Source organism: Oryctolagus cuniculus, chromosome 13 (genome assembly GCF_051225735.1).
Source record: "Oryctolagus cuniculus isolate XC-2025 breed Fujian yellow rabbit chromosome 13, ASM5122573v1, whole genome shotgun sequence".
Classification (NCBI taxonomy): Eukaryota; Metazoa; Chordata; class Mammalia; order Lagomorpha; family Leporidae; genus Oryctolagus; species Oryctolagus cuniculus.
Window position 1 is genome coordinate 49,922 of NC_142879.1, and position 17,599 is coordinate 67,520.

Sequence of the window (17,599 nt, forward strand, 5' to 3'; positions counted from 1 at the left end):
GGAGTAAGCACCACATTTCGGGCTGGGCAGTGGAGCCGCTTCGTTTCATAATATTTTTAAAAGCTTTCTGGTGTGCAGAGTCGTCGAGTTTTATTTCACATCAAGGATAGAGCAAAGCCAGGATGGACGTCGACTCTGCAAGGGTGTTTTCCTTTCCAAGCCCATGACACTATAGCAGTTCTCAAACAGGATGGCACTGGAGCCCCACGGGCTTGGGAAAGCACTGCCAGCCTCACCCGAGTCTGCCTGTCCTCAGCTTTCCCAGAGACTCTGTGGCTTCTGCCGGCCCCTCACCCAGGGAATGGGGGAGACGACCCTCCAGTGGCTGCGGGCTGTGAGCGGCTGGCACCAGGGCTCAGGCTGCTTCTTATCACATGGATGGGGGGAGCAGCAGGGCCTAACATCTGCTTCCTGTGATGCTGCAAAGAGCCGCCCTGAGGTTGGTCGTAGCCCACGGCTGCCAGGTGCTGGCCAGAGCGGAGGGCTGGGCTGCCGACAAGGCCGGGAGAATACAGGAAGCTGGGGTTCTCACCTCTGACACCTGGGAGCTTGCTTGATGACACTGACAAAACACTCTCACGAAGGTGGGGCTGGCCCATGGGAGGGGGAAGCCCAGCAGCAGGGCAGAAGGCCAATGCCAGCCAGGCAGCAGAGGGCACTGCAGGGCAAGGGTCACTGAAGGCAGAAAGGGACACCAAGTCCTTTCTCTCCTCACTCCTCTATGGACACCTGCACCAACACCTGTCACTAAGAACTCCTGACACCTGCACACAGACACACCTGACTCAGCATGCACACCTGCACCAACACCTGAGACTAAACTCCAGACACCTGCACACAGACACACCTGACTCAGCACTGCACACCTGCACCTACACCTGAGACTAAGAACTCCAGACACCTGCACAGACACACCTGACTCAGCATGCACACCTGCACCTACACCTGAGACTAGAAACTCCAGACACCTGTACAGACATACCTGACTCAGCACTGCACACCTGCACCTACACCTGAGACTAAGAACTCCAGACACCTGCACAGACACACCTGACTCAGCATGCACACCTGCACCTACACCTGAGACTAGAAACTCCAGACACCTGTACAGACATACCTGACTCAGCACTGCACACCTGCACCTACACCTGTCACTAAGAATTCGACACCTGCACGCAGACACACCTGACTCAGCACTGCACACCTGCACCTACACCTGAGACTAAGAACTCCAGACACCTGCACACAGACACACCTGACTCAGCATGCACACCTGCACCTACACCTGAGACTAAACTCCAGACACCTGCACACAGACACACCTGACTCAGCATGCACACCTGCACCTACACCTGTCACTAAGAACTCCAGACACCTGCACAGACACACCTGACTCAGCATGCACACCTGCACCTACACCTGAGACTAGGAACTCCAGACACCTGTACACAGACACACCTGACTCAGCATGCACACCTGCACCTACACCTGTCACTAAGAACTCCAGACACCTGCACAGACACACCTGACTCAGCACTGCACACCTGCACCTACACCTGAGACTAGGAACTCCACACACCTGCACACAGACACACCTGACTCAGCATGCACACCTGCACCTACACCTGTCACTAAGAACTCCACACACCTGCACACAGACACACCTGACTCAGCATGCACACCTGCACCTACACCTGTCACTAAGAACTCCACACACCTGCACACAGACACACCTGACTCAGCACTGCACACCTGCACCTACACCTGAGACTAGGAACTCCAGACACCTGCACAGACACACCTGACTCAGCACTGCACACCTGCACCTACACCTGAGACTAAACTCCAGACACCTGCACACAGACACACCTGACTCAGCACTGCACACCTGCACCTACACCTGAGACTAGGAACTCCAGACACCTGCACAGACACACCTGACTCAGCACTGCACACCTGCACCTACACCTGAGACTAAACTCCAGACACCTGCACACAGACACACCTGACTCAGCATGCACACCTGCACCTACACCTGAGACTAAACTCCAGACACCTGCACACAGACACACCTGACTCAGCACTGCACACCTGCACCTACACCTGAGACTAAGAACTCCAGACACCTGCACAGACACACCTGACTCAGCACTGCACACCTGCACCTACACCTGTCACTAAGAACTCCAGACACCTGCACAGACACACCTGACTCAGCACTGCACACCTGCACCTACACCTGAGACTAGGAACTCCACACACCTGCGCAGCACTGACTCAGCACTGTTCTAAAGGTAAAAGCACCGATGTCCAGGTGTGTAAGCATGTTGTTAGTACCAGGTATGAACTGGGCTAAGGTTAGCTTCCAGTGCCTTTATTTTGCCCCAGAAAGCATGCTGGTTCCCCACAGCCAAGTCCAGAATGAAATGCACCCAGCAACTCCCATGGCTGTAGGGTGCGCTGTGACTGTCCTCTTGAGCTTTGTGCCTCAGTCCCCGAGACCACATCAAAAAGATGACTCCACTAGACGGCTGCACGGAGTCGTCCCTGCTCACTCCGGCTGCCAAGCACCAGGCTCTGGCCATGCGACTCAGGCCAGTGCTGCTCTAGGTGGCTCCACACTACTCAGAGCTCTCGGTTTTTCAGACTGGACTCCAGAGGGCAGCTTCCCGGTGGATGTAACCAGGTACAGGGCTGACATGCAGCAGACCAACAGGAGCAAGGCATCTAAGCAAAAGCTTATTTCCTGAAAGCTGGAGGCGGGTTAGGGGCAGCTGGACACTGAAGAAAAGCCACCTCCTCTCACCAGGCCCACCAGGCGGCCGCAGCACATGCCCTGAAGCCTGTCACCTGGTGCTGTCTTCAGCACCGCCAGTGCCCAGCGCGGACCAGGGCGTGGGCTGCAACCCCAAGAACCATTTCCATGTCTGCTCTTTCAAAGATTTTTTTAAGTAAATTTTAAGAGAAAACTGGGAGGGAGAGACGTGCCAGCGAGGGTGGGGTACTCCGCATTTGAGACCTGAGCTTTCCGCACACTTCCTGTTCTGTCCACAAACTGTGGGATCAAGGAGCACAGAACCCACAGGATGAGGTGTTCACGGCTTCACTCTTAGCAAGTGCTAGGAATCCTTCAAAACCCCGACAGGGAGGAGCCGCGCCGTGGCACTGCGGTTAAGCCACCACTTCTGATGCCGGCATCGTACGGCAAGTGTCGGCCTGAGTCCCGGCTGCTCTGCTTCTGACCACGCTCCCTGCTAATGCTCCTGGGAAAGCAGCTGGCGATGGCCCAAGTGCTCGGGGCCCCGACGCCCATGCAGGAGACCCGCATGGAGCTCCTGGGTTCTGGTTTCAGCCTGGTCCAGACTGAGCTGTTGTGTGCATGTGGGGGGGTGGGCAGAGGTGTGAACCAGCAGATGGACAATATCTCTCCCGGCCTCCCTTTCTACTGCTCTGCCTTCCAAATCAATCCATCAATCAAGACATCTTTAAAACGAAAAGAAAGAAATTAGAGGCGGCAAGGAAGAGATGTCTTCTCGTGGCACGCTGCAGCTGGGGAAACGACGGCGAGACACTGAACGCGGAGTCCGCTTGGCGTTCACCTGGATTTCTTCTCACAGTGCTCTCATGCTGCAAGATGTGGACATTGCCATGTTGCTGCTACCAGACCCACCAGGCTGCCTAACGCCGGCTACAGGCAGAGAGTGACGGGCAAGCCGCCAAGCTCCCCCTCAGCCCTGCTGTGAATTCTGGAATTGTGCAAGGCTCTCAGGCAACACACACGGTGTGACTGCCAGTCGCCACAGGGCCCAAGGATGCACAGCTCGGCGGTTTTCCACGGTCCACGAAGATCAGACCACAAATGGGGACTGGTCCCCGAGGGCTGCTCCTGGAAAGTGTCCTTTCAGGAAACATACCCTGAGCCCCTTGTCTCCTGTCCCTCACGTCGGCCTGTTCGTCGAGACTGATGAACACAGGACAGGAGCCGGGAGCTGACAGAGAAGCCCCCACCCCCCGCCAGCAGGTACTCACGGGCAGTGGGAGTGTCCCTATGCCCTCCCTCTGCCCACTCAGGTGCGCTCAAGCCTAGTGGCATGCAGGTCACTGGGGAGGAATCCCCTGGAGCCAGAGAGCAGCCCAGTGCCAAGGTGACACCTGGCGGCCCTGGGGGAGATGCTGTCTCCCGCTGACTTCCGTCTTCTGCACCAGCCTCACTGGGCCCACAACAACTTCCATCAGGGAGGCAGACGTGCCGATTGGAACCTGCCAGACACCACTGATCCAGGTCACAGAACGTGGTACCAGCAGGGCAGTGGCCCGGCTTCTGAGTGGGGCACCGTGAAGACCTACGGTCCTTCACCACGGGGTGTGGGGCCCGGCACTGAGACAAGGGCCACGTTCATCTGTTAACAAGTCTTCCACAGCTCAGTGCAAATTCAAGACCGTTCCTGTTGTCAATTTACAGAAGGCTGAGTAAGTCTTAGAACTGTGTAAACACAAATAACCAGTGCCCCACTTAAAGCCCTTTGTGATAGTCACCTGTTTCCTAATCTGGAAAGAAACAGCGCTGGCTTGAGTTCAGCTGCCCTCAACAAGATAAAATATCCTTCTTAAAAAACTGTCACAAACATTTATTTAAAAGTGCGATTCAAAAGTTAGCTGGTCAAGCACATCATAGCAAATCATAAACATGGAGGAAAGAAAATCCCAGAACAAAACCACAAGAAACAAAACGAGAAAAAGGTAAAAGAGAAAAAAGTCAGTGTGCTGAGGAATAACCCAGAAAGGACAGGAAATGAGGTCCAGACGGAAGCGCGGTCCAGAGGCTGCTGTTCCCGGGACAAAGGAGGACAGGAGACAGACCCGCAGCCTCCACCGCCGAGCCCTGGCTCCAGGCCCCGCGGCTGCTCAACCTCAGGGAAGCTACAAAAATACCCCACACACAGTGTGTGCACCTGCGGCAGTTACAAAGTCTTCAGAAGCCTGGCGTTCAGTGTCTCAGCGGTTTCCAATTAAACTCAATTCAGCATCTACCACGTGAATCTGGACTGGCTCAGTTATCTCAATGCATAAAATCAAGCTGTTGTCTTTGGGGCAAGAGTGAGCCGAGTGCATCTGCCCAGCCTCCCTGTCACTCACGGCCGGAGAGGCCTGGTCCCGAGCTACGCTTCCTCCTCACCGCCCTCTCTGCGCAGTAGCGGCCCCACCCCACCCCGTGCGAGGGCATCAGTCAGCGACATGGCCAGCCCGCCGCAGGCTGTGCTGCTCTTCCAGGAAGCCCAAACCCTAGGCGCCTCACTATTTCCCACCTGCTGCTCCCGCCACGAGCAAGTGCCCGGGAGGAAGGACTTCATCTCAGCACTCATCCCTGGAACGGGAGCCGAAGTCTCTGTCACAAACTCTCCCGAGCCTCCAGATCTCGTCAGCAGCGCACGCTCAGGGGCTGAGAAAGGCTTCAGCGACGGGAAGCAAGAGGCAGCCAGCGGCCAGCCCTCCCCACAGGTGCGGCGGAGGGGCGACGACAGGGGAGGGGCCGCTCACAGGCCCCTGGGGAAGGCGGTCTGGAGAGGCAAAGCAGCGGCTGTTGGCCTTGGGGTGGGCGGGGGCTCCTGACCCCTCTTCCCTTCCCAGTCGTGGAGCTGGCGTGGCGGCCGTCTCCTGGAGAGGACTGGGGGCAGGCGGCTGGGCTGGCTTCTCCCTCTCCCCGAGGTCGTGTGCAGCGAGGGCTCCTGGCGGAGGCGTCCGTCACAGCACGAGGAACAGGATCAGCACGACCAGCAGGACTGCAAAGAGCACGGCGATGGCACACCACTGGCGCCGATCTAGAAGGCAGGATACGTGTGAGCGCTCCACAGCCTCTGCTTCCCCGAGATGCAGGCGCATGGGGCTCAGGCAAGCAGCAAAGGGACTGGTGTGCAAGTGACGGGGCCTGACTGTGAGCCTGCCTAGGTGTGTGGACCCCGTCTGTGCCGGGGTCTCAGCATCCCTGAAAAGATGCTGGCCCTGGTGTCGCAGATCCCAGCAATGCCAGGTCTCCCGACTCAGCAGGAACCACATTCTCCCTGTGAGTGCCACACGAGGGTACAGGGAGGTGAGACACTGCCAGCGGCTCAGGAAGCAGCAGCTGACAGGGTGTCGCTCCCCCTCTTCGTGGAGGAACGACACTAAGTCCTGCCTAGGCTTCATATCCGAGTCACGGCACCATTATGTCGCTCCCCCTCTTCGTGGAGGAGCAACACAGGACCCTGCACTGTTCTTTCGTCTGCTCGGCCCTCCCCGGGTTTGCTGCTGGTTCTTCCCGGATTGGCTACTATCCCTTCCACCTCCGTGGAAGGGCAGTTCCCCCTGGCCACATTCCCCACTTCCACAGGGGAGCGGCACACCGCCGGCCGGTTCTCTCGGGGGCTGCACGGGTTCCCTTAGATGTTCCCCATAGATGTTCCTGGTGCATGCCGTCTCTCTCCTCCTTTATAGTCCTCCTCCGCCAATCCTAACTCGGCTGCCCACACGCCGAGTACGCTGCTCTCCTCCAATCAGGAGCAAGTCCTACAGTTTATTGGTTGAACTGGAGGCAGCTGTGCGGAAGCTGTTTACTTCTCTCCCAGCGCCATATTGTGGGAGAGCAGATGCATAGAATAAGTCTTAATTCCAGTAACTCAGTCTAGTCCGGTTTGCTCCCCACAGTGGGAGAGCAGATGCATAGAATAAGTCTTAATTCCAGTAACTCAGTCTAGTCCGGATTGCTCCCCACAACAGGGCAGCTCGGGAGGGGCATGGCTGAGCTCACACGACATCCAGGGAAGAGGGTCGGTGCCCAACCCTCGCCCAGCAGTGAGAGCAGGCACGTCTGCCAGACCCGCAACCTGCAGCAGCAAAGCACAGGGAACAGACCGCAGCCAGGCGGCCGAGGGCGGAGACGCCCGGGGGGCGGCAGAGCCCTGACCCCCACTGACTGCGTCCCCAACTTCATCTGAGTGGAGACTGAACACCGCGTGGGACAGGGGCCCCAGAGCACGCCCTCGGCACCAGGGTGCACTCTGCATGCTGGGGGCCCATGCACAGAACAAGCAGGGCTCAAAGGAGGGACTTCCGCTGCCTACACAAGTGCAGGCCACCAAGAGGAAAGGGGCACAGCCTTATGAGTGCTCAGATTCGGTGCATCACAGCTACTGGGAATCTGAGAAAGAGACGTGAAACTGCCCAGAAAGCACAACCAGTGCTTAGCAATATTGTGACGTCACGGATACCACACAGAGCCTTCAACTGGCCAAGGGTCACCCAACCAGCGAGAGCAGAACAAGTGCCTCTGAGGGTAGCCACACCTCACTGCACCTGGACCCACCAGGAGCTCCTGTGCTAATGTTGGGGCGAGCACACGGACCTGTGCACTCAGCACCTTCCTGAACCAGGACTGAGCCGGGCACGGGGTAGCACTGCTCATACAGACAACACTGCGACCAGCTCAACACTCCTACAGACAACACGGCGACTGGGGACAGCACTGTACCTACAGACAACACCGCGACTGGGGACAGCACCACCCCTACAGACAACACCACAACTGGGGACAGCACCACACATACAGACAACACCACGACTGGCTCAGTGCTCCTACAGACAACACAGTGACTGGGGACAGCACCACCCCTACAGACAACACAACTGGGGACAGCACCACGCGTACAGACAACACCACGACTGGCTCAATGCTCCTACAGACAACACGGTTACTGGGGACAGCACCGCCCCTACAGACAACACCACGACCGGTCTACCAACCCTGGGTCTCCAATCCAGCATACAAGAGGCCACCACTCTGTCCAGACAGTAAAAACTGAACACACTCATGAGAAAGCAACAACTCTTCTCAGATCTGTCAGAGGAGGAGACGTCTGGTGAACATAGGAAGCCACAACTTGGTGGGCAGAAAGCCACCTGCAGCCACCTCTCAGTGCCACAGCCCCGTGACTGAGGCTGGAGGAACAGTGGGGACGAGTCCGAGAGCTGCAGTGCCAGGCGAGCAGGCACGGGGGTCCCACATGGACAGGTTCACCCCTAGCAGCTGACCCAGGTATACAGGGAGCACGGGGGAGGGGGCGTGACCACCTTGGAGGTGTGCAGGGACTGTGCTGTGGCCAGGGCCTGCCTACAGAAGCTGCTTCACCACAGCCCACTAGCCTGGGAGGGGCGAAATGACCAAACCCACCCCCTGCAGAAGATTCCCGGCAAACACTGAGCAGCAGCAGTGGGACTCCCAGTCGCAGCCCAGGCTCAGCCCAGGGCTGAGTTGCTGCGGTCACTGCCACACCCACCGGAGGCACCGCCAGACCGTGCACCACCACATCTTTCACCCAGAAGTCACACGGCACAACCAGCAAGCATCAGGGCCAATGTCAGATTTGGCAGAGGTGACGGAGTGCTCAGACCAGGAGTTTCAGAAGCCGTGATTCGTATGAGGGGCTCACGGAAAATGCCGACAGCTTGCAGGAACAGATGGACAGTGGAAGCAGAGACGGGAATTCTGGCGAAGAATCAAAAAGAAAGGCGACAACACCTGGCTCAGCTTGAGGATCTGACATCTGAAACCCACGCTAGGGAGCAAGCGAGAGAAGACTGACCAGAAGCTCCAGGACTGTGGGACGACGACGAGGCTGCGCTCGTACCACCGCACGCACCTGAGACAGCGTGCTGCTGGCAGCCAGCCAGCCAGCCAAGGGCACGCAGAAACCAGGCTCCGACGGAGGAGCCAGGGCCATACAGAGCAGGGTCTGACATCGAGACACCCGACAGCCACAGGCAGCCTCTACACCAAATGGACCCAGACCTAAATGCAAAGTGCAGAATCACGAAACTGGTGTGGGAATGCTAGATGACACGCACAGAGAAGTCCTCGGGGACCTTGGCTTGGCGATGCCACAGCAAAGGAAGGAGCCGTACAAACTGCTCACACAGACACTGTGAAGAGTTTAAGACAGGCCCCAGGCTGGGAAAACACTGGCAGAAGACACATCTGGTAACAGGCACTCCCAAAGTGTACAAGAAACCCACAAACCCAGTAATAACAAAGCAACCTGACCGACAAGTACACAAAGACCTGAATGAACACCAAGGTTGATGGGCAGCCCTGGGCCCACGGGAGGGTGTTCCAGGGATGCCCCCACCACCCGTGGGAAACACGACCAAAGCCACGTGCTGCCAGGGTGTGGAGCGGTAGGCAAGGCAGCTCGGAAGATTCCTGCAAAACTGAACATCCTCACCTCCACCTGCAACCACGCACCATTACCTGCACCCAAGGGAGTTCCAAGCTTGCAAGCTCACACACAACTGCACATGGATGGACGTTTGCAGCAGCCAACGCTGGGAGACAACCAAGCACAGCAGTACCTCACCCCTGTGGCTTTAGTTACACATGGGCAACACAGGCCACAAATACTACACACAACATTCCAGAAATAAACTCCCAAGTCTTAAATCCTGCACCATCCTGACTAGCATGAAGAAATCTGCTGTCCAGGGCATGAGTCACCCCTCTGTGCAGCGTATCGGGTCACCACATGGGCTGTCCCGGTACTAGGGGACTGTGTTACCGTGTTCTTTACCCAGCAGCCCAGCACTGATGGCATCCACTCAGTGCCTCGCCTCCCATCACAGGAGAGTACAGTGCAGGGGGGAATTCTGGGAGAGAGAGGGAGACCACACCACAGAACTTTCATTATAGGGCACTGCCAGACTCGCTCTATGCGTTACTACTAACACCACCTTGCATCTAACTCACAAACCCGATCTTCTCACAGGCAAATATGGACAGGCTCTGGTACCAGCCAAGGTGTGAGGCATCCACGGGGGGTCTGCACCAATCCTCCCTGCGGGGGATGACTGCACGCTACAGCACATCCAGACAGGGAGTGCTGCTCCACACGTGTGGGAAATGGAACTGCGCATTCCTAAGTGAGGGAAGCCACTGGGAAAAGGTTCCCACTGTGCCTCGTTCAAGTGGACAACCACGGAGCAGCCGCAGGGCTGGGGAGGAGGGAGGATGAGTGGGCGGGGCACAGGGGACTTACAGAACAGGGAAGATCTGGAGGACACTGTGATGGGGACGCCGGCCCCCCCACAGCAAAGCCACAGAACGTACACCAGCAAAGTGAGCCTGCAGACGGGCAGGGGTCAGCACTGTGGTGCAGGATGAACCTGGTGTAACCCCCACCCCCCGGCTCTGAGGATGACGGGCAGGGTCAGCACTGTGGCGAGGGATGAACCTGGTGTAACCCCCACCCCCCGGCTCTGAGGATGACGGGCAGGGTCAGCACTGTGGCGCGGGATGAACCTGGTGTAACCCCCACCCCCCGGCTCTGAGGATGACGGGCAGGGTCAGCACTGTGGCGCGGGATGAACCTGGTATAACCCCCACCCCCCGGCTCTGAGGATGACGGGCAGGGTCAGCACTGTGGCGCGGGATGAACCTGGTGTAACCCCCACCCCCCGGCTCTGAGGATGACGGGCAGGGTCAGCACTGTGGCGCGGGATGAACCTGGTGTAACCCCCACCCCCCGGCTCTGAGGATGACGGGCAGGGTCAGCACTGTGGCGCGGGATGAACCTGGTGTAACCCCCACCCCCCGGCTCTGAGGATGACGGGCAGGGTCAGCACTGTGGTGCGGGATGAACCTGGTGTAACCCCCACCCCCCGGCTCTGAGGATGACGGGCAGGGTCAGCACTGTGGTGCGGGATGAACCTGGTGTAACCCCCACCCCCCGGCTCTGAGGATGACGGGCAGGGGTCAGCACTGTGGTGCGGGATGAACCTGGTGTAACCCCCACCCCCCGGCTCTGAGGCTGACAGGCAGGGTCAGCACTGTGGTGCGGGATGAACCTGGTGTAACCCCCCCACCCCCCAGCTCTGAGGCTGACGGGCAGGGTCAGCACTGTGGTGAGGGATGAACCTGGTGTAACCCCCCCACCCCCCGGCTCTGAGGATGACGGGCAGGGTCAGCACTGTGGTGACGGATGTTGCTAGTGGACGCAGTGATCAGGGAAAAGGCGTCCATGAAACCCTGTACTTTTCTTCCAGTTTTGCTGTGAACCTAAACTGCTCTAAAAAAAAAAAGAAATAGTTATTTTAAAAAAGAAGAAAGACATTTACAATAATTTAAAACTATCTTCATCAAGATGAGTAATTGAGGGGCTGGCGCCATGGCGTAGCAGGTAAAGCTGCCACCTGCAGTGCCAGCATCCCATATGGGCACCAGCTCAAGTCCTGTCTGCTCCACTTCCGATCCAACTCCCTGCTAATGGCCTGGGAAAGCAGCAGAGGATGGTGAAGTGCTTGGGCCCCTGCACCGACTTAGGAGACCTGGAAGAAGCTCCTGGCTTCCTCCTGGCCCCTTCCCGCCACTGCGGCCATTTGGGGAGTGAACCAGCAAGTGGAAGATGTCTGTCTCCTTAACACTTTCAAATTAAAAAAAAAAAGGAAAGGTGAGCAGATGAAACTCATCTACAAAAAATACAGAGAAGGTAACTGCTTCCTTCCCACTGCCTCCGAACCCCATAAGCCTCCTGTGCTGAGCCCTGGCCAGCGGAGGGGTGAATCTCCACCTCTGGGCTTTCCATCGCCCCGACACTTCCCTGCCTACAGCTGCGCTCAGAGAAGCACGTGCCACCCGCGCGGCTGCCCTCCAAGGCCAGTGCTGGGACGCCACCAGCAGGCGTCTCCCTAGCACCTCTGCCAAGGATTCCTGTGCAGAGGGACTTCTGCGGACTTGGGCAAACAATTTTACCCACTGGAGAGCTCAGGACCCGACTCGGAAAGCTAGGGGAACGAGGGCAGGGAACGAGGGTGTCTCAACAGTTCCCTCCACTGAAGAGAAGATGAACAGAATGACAGCGAGGGAGCAGGGGTCGCAGAGTCCACTCCGAGTCCAGTGTGCGTCTGAGTGGGTGCAGAGCTAACGTCTTTCCTGGACCATTCGGAAGCCTACATGTGGATGCAGTGTACCAGAAAGCCAAGTAAAATATTCTGAAGGAGCACGTCCCCACCAGCGCTTTCCTGGGACTCAGCCCCGCACGCTGGGAGCTGCACTTCGCCGGGTGCTGCACGCATTTATGCCCTTTAGGTATTTTTGAGCTTTGCTCTGGAATACGGTCAAGCTGCCTGGGCACTGCCTTGGGAGCACAGAGGAGCACTCAATCCAGGATAAATTTTTCTTCATTAGTGAAACAAAACTTTTCTGAGTACTCTTAAAAAAACAAAAATAGTTAAGTGTGGAGCTGGTTTGCAAAGAGGAGAGGCGTTGCCTTGTGTGGGGGACGTGTGCCCACTGCCTGGTCACCACTGAGGTCCACACAGAGGGGCGCTCCCACCCTTACGGGGGGTGTGTGCCCACTGCCTGGTCACTGAGGCCCACATGGAGGGGCACTCCCACCCTCACAGGGGACGTGTGCCCACTGCCCGGCCACCATGGAAGCCCACACAGAGGGGCACTCCCACCCTCACAGGGGACGTGTGCCCACTGTCTGGCCACCACTGGAGCCCACACTGAGGGGCACTCCCACTCTCATGGGGGACGTGTGCCTACTGCGCACGCTGAGGGGCACTCCCACCCTTTCGCGTGACGTGTGCCCACTGCCCGGCCACCATGGAAGCCCACATGGAGGGGCACTCCCACCCTCAGATTTCTTCTGGGAGCCAAGTGAAGACTGAAATGGAAACACAGGGAACCTGTCAAAAATGAAGGCTTTCAGGCTACCTGCCCTGTTTCCTGGCTCCTCCTGATACAAACACCACTGAAGCCTCACTTTGGTTCCCAAACTCTTCTCTGGTGGCAAAGTAGAGGGAGGCATAAGCACGCCTGAGAGAGCCACACACGTGGCACGCAGCAGCTCAGCACAGCCCTGGCTGCCTGCCTTGGTGAGGGGCGCGTCCACGCCGCTGCTCTGAGACTTCACTGACGTCTTCCCACTTTAAGTGGACAGGTGGGGGTGGAGAGGACAGAACAGGGGAGTCAGAAAGGCAGACTTGCAAACCTTTCTCTGCCTGTGTGGACGGTGAAGCCAGCAGGCACCTGCCTGCCCACACACATGGCTTCAGGCAATGTAGGGAGCAGCCCCTGGTTTGGCTACAGAGCCTTTGTCGCCAGGGCCAGTTGTTCTTACAAACTAATAAATGGCAGATTCTGTCAAACTCTTATGTTATTGTTATTTCATTTAATTCTCAGGAATCAATCTATTTTTACAGATAAGCAATCAAGTCCCAGAAAGTTGTTTTGTAACTTGAGTTAAACTGCTGAAGAGTAAAGATGCACATGTACTTATTTTTCAAAGACTTATGTATTTGAAACGGAGTGACAGAGAGAGAGAGAGAGAGAGAGAGAGAGAGAGATGGAGCTCCCATCTGCTGGTTCATTCCCCAGATGCCTGCAGCAGCTCCAGTCCACAGACAGGAGTCAGGAACTCTGTCTGTCTCCCGTGAGGGTGGGGTGCACCAGCAGGAAGCCGGGTCAGCACTGGAACCAGACACTCCAACATGCAGGGACCCCCACCCCGCACACGTGTATCTAATCTAGCCTCGTGCAAAGGCTCATCTACGTGACCCTGTAACATGCACTTGACAGCAGGAACCATGGAAGAATGAGGAACCAAGACATGGGACCTTCTAATGGGGGAACGGTTCCTGGTCTAAGAACACCTGGTTCCTCCTTAGTCCAAACCCAGCAACTGAACAAGAGATGCTGAATATTCTTTGATTTAAGACATATTATTTCGTATGTACTAGGGGAGATGAATTGTAATAAAAAAAATAAAGGGAGGAATGTCTGGGCCGGGGATGGGGTCTGGTTGGGGATTGGTGTCTGGTCTGGGGTTGGGTGGTCAGGGGTTGGGGTCTGGCCAGGAGTTGAGGTCTGGCCTAGGGTTGGGGTCTGGCCTGGGGTTAGGGTTTGGTCAGGGGTTGGTGTTGGTGTCTGGCCTGGGGTTTGGGTCTGGTTGGGGATTGGTGTCTGGTCAGGGGTTGATGTTGGGGTCTGGCCTGGGGTTGGGGTCTGGCTGGGGGCTGGGGGCAGGCCTGGGGTTGGGGTCTGGCCTGGGGTTGGGGTCTGGTTGGGGATTGGGGTCTGGTCAGGAGTTGATGTTGGGGTCTGGCTGGGGGTTGGGGTCTGGCTGGGGCTGGGGTCTGGTTGGGGGTTGGAGTCTGGTCAGGGGTTAGAGCACCTCTGTCTCACATCCAAGTCCCTGGGCTCAATTCCCAGACCCAGCTCCTGACTGCTCACGGGCACCCCGGGAGGCAGAGGTGGTGGTTCCAGTGCTTGGGTCCCTGCCACCCACACAGAGACCTGAGTGGAGCTCCTGGCTCCCAGCGTTGGCCTGGCCCCACCTGGCCATTGTTGGCACTTGGAGAGGGAATAAACAGGAATGTTCTTCTCTCAGATAAATAAAGATTTGTGGCCAGTGCTGTGGCTCACTTGTCTAATCCTCCGCCTGCGGCACGGCACCCGGTTTCTAGTCCCAGTTGGGGCGCCGGATTCTGTCCTGATTGCTCCTCTTCCAGGCCAGCTCTCTGCTGTGGCCCGGGAAGACAGTGGAGGATGGCCCAAGTGCTTGGGCCCTGCACCCCATGGGAGACCAGGAGGAAGCACCTGGCTCCTGGCTTCGGATCAGTGCAGCGCGCCAGCTGTAGCAGCCATTTGGGGGGTGAACCAATGGAAAAAAGGAAGACCTTTCTCTCTGTCTCTAACTCTGCCTGTCAAAAACAAAAAGATTTGTAGTATATCTAGATATGTAATAACTAACTTGAAAATGATTACTTCTTCATCCCCATCATGATACAAATTCCCTGGACTATTCTACAACAAATTAAACGCAACTGTTTAAATTAGATCCACAAGACCATCTGAAATTGTAGGCATTTCTCTATCAATAAGAGACAGTTCTGGCTTCTTAATTAATTATTACCTTAAGTAAGTTCCCTATTTTGGGAAGGAAATATAAAAAAGCATTTTCTAGTTGCAAAGATACTGCTGTCTTGGAGGAAGCATGTAGGAGCCCAAAGACCATTTCCCAAGCGACAGTGACAAGCTCAATACCAGGCCTGTGCATGTGGGCCCTGGAACACCCCCAGCACTAGGTGGCAAGAGGGGCTGGGGCACACCTGGGAGACAGCCCCAGCCCTGGGCGGCAGGAGGCGCTGGGGCACACCTGGGAGACCTCCCCAGCACTGGGCGGCAGGAAGGGCTGGGGCACACCTGGGAGACAGCCCCAGCACTGGGCGGCAGGAGGCGCTGGGGCACACCTGGGAGACAGCCCCAGCCCTGGGCGGCAGGAGGCGCTGGGGCACACCTGGGAGACCTCCCCAGCACTGGGCGGCAGGAAGGGCTGGGGCACACCTGGGAGACAGCCCCAGCCCTGGGCGGCAGGAGGCGCTGGGGCACACCTGGGAGACAGCCCCAGCCCTGGGCGGCAGGAGGCGCTGGGGCACACCTGGGAGACAGCCCCACAGACCAAGGTCCAGGACCAATGCCAGTTCTCTGTGTAGACGCCATACCTACCGCTGGTCATGTGAGACACCTTGGCGAGTTTCTTCATCACGTTGTCCAGCCGAGACTGAGTGCTCTCCAGCTCGTGGGAGAAACCGTCCAACATTCTAGAGAGACAGACACAGACACAGAGGGCAGGTGCAGATAAACACAGAGCCGGGGGTCCCACTCTGTCACACACACGACTTGCGGCCCTCGCCCACCACACAGAATCCCTGGCACCGGAGGACAGCTTCGACTTTGAGGGTGTTTTGGGTTTTTGTCTGTCTGTGTGTTTTTGTTTTGTTTTGTTTTTTGTTTTTTGTTTTTTTGACAGGCAGAGTGGACAGTGAGAGAGAGAGACAGAGAGAAAGGTCTTCCTTTTGCCGTTGGTTCACCCTCCAATGGCCGCCGCGGCCAGCGCGCTGCAGCCAGTGCACCGCGCTGATCCAATGGCAGGAGCCACGTGCTTCTCCTGGTCTCCCATGGGATGCAGGGCCCAAGCACTTGGGCCATCCTCCACTGCACTCCCTGGCCACAGCAGAGAGCTGGCCTGGAAGAGGGGCAACCGGGACAGAATCCGGCGCCCCAACCGGGACTAGAACCCGGTGTGCCAGCGCCGCAAGGCGGAGAATTAGCCGAGTGAGCTACGGCGCCAGCTCTGTCTGTGTTTTGAGTGTAGCCTGCAGCAGTCTGGGACAGTCCTATCATCAAACAGGCTAACGTTTCTGCATGGAAGTGCAAGGGAATCAGAGTTGCAGTCAATTCAGGTGCAGCTTTCCTATCATGAGAGCTCGCTGTACATTAAAACCCACACACACTCTGGGTGTTTCAGAGCTTTCCAGACTTCAGATCTGCAGACACGGCAAGCCCAGCAGCACGCAGCAGGCTGCGAAGCAGGCACCTCGGTCAGGCACAGGCCCCATGGCTCTGTGGCTTCCTTTTTATCTGCTTTTTATCAGAGATCCCTGCACTAAAGACCAAGTCTCCTCACTGCAGAACAGGGCGGAGGATCAGCCCAGCGTCCCCCAGGGGAGGCTCGTGCAGACCCCATCATACGCAGAAGCAGCCTGCGTCAGCCGAGGCAAGGACACACGTCACCCAAGCAGTGTCCGTTACGTCTGTGCGCTGTCCTTGGCGGCACGTGGATGTGCGCACACCGGGTCAGCGTCTCCACGAGGAGACCCGGCTCCAGGAGGCTCACAGCGTCTCTGTCCGCCGAGCAGCAAAGGGAACACCCACGTCCTGAGCTCCCGTTCCAGCGCATTTACTTCAGGGTCTGACTGATGTCTGAGCGGCCTCCGGCTGGACCAGCACAGAGCAGTGAGCACCGGGGCCTTGCCGCGCGGCTCCACACACTCCGCCAGCGCGCAGGCGCCAGCAGCCACACAGGACACCCTGCGGCAGCCGACGTCACTCCACGCTGGCAACTGAGTGTCCCTTCCCTGTGTTTTCAGATGCAAACGCTTCCAGCTCATCCTAGATTCTGGCAGGCTGGCCGGCCAGGCAGGCCACCTGAGAGGAAAGAGCCACCTCCGTGTGCGGGCTGCGACTTCTGACCACAGACGAAACAGGCACTCACTGAACCGTCAGCCCACGGATGCTCACAACCAGGTTTCCAGTCGGTCTAACTCCACGCTGTCCAACAGAAACAGCACAGGCCACACACGCCACGTTGCACTTCTAGGAGCCACGTGAGACAAACAGAAAGAGGGGCCGGAGCTGTGGCACAGCAGGTGAAGTCTCCGCCTGCAGTGCCGGCATCTCATATGGACACCGATTCAAGTCCTGGCTGCTCCACTTTTGATCCAGCTGCCTGCTTCTGGCCTGGGAAGGCAGTGGAGGATGGCCCAAGTTCTCGGGCCCCTGCAGCTGCGTGGGAGACTGGGAAGAGGCTCCTGGCTCCTGGCTTTGGATCAGCCCAGCTCCAGCCATTACGGACATTTGGGGAGTGAACCAGCAGATGGAAGATCTTTCTGCCTCTCCCTCTCTCTGTAATGCCGCCTCGCAAATAAATAAATAAATCTTAAAAAAAAGAAAAGGAACAGGTGAAATTAATTTTAATAATTATATTCACTCTAACATACAAAAACATCC

At 57.2% G+C, this 17,599-nt stretch overlaps 1 protein-coding gene across 4 annotated transcripts in view; it reads right to left on the reverse strand.

Annotated features, from left to right (window-relative positions):
* Positions 1-17,599, reverse strand: part of STX6 (syntaxin 6) — a 59,130-nt gene that overhangs the window by 5,256 nt on the left and 36,275 nt on the right. For 2 of the 4 annotated variants that reach the window (XM_089311950.1, XM_051841020.3), the window contains 2 exons: positions 15,536-15,630; positions 4,602-5,819 (listed from right to left, as the gene is read on the reverse strand). In XM_089311950.1, the coding sequence (XP_089168076.1) occupies positions 5,743-5,819; positions 15,536-15,630 (172 nt within the window). In that variant the 3' untranslated portion in view covers positions 4,602-5,742. Of the gene's footprint in view, positions 1-4,601; positions 5,820-15,530; positions 15,631-17,599 lie in introns of those variants that run through there. The other 2 variants (XM_051841021.3, XR_011381803.2) reach the window with 2 other exon arrangements.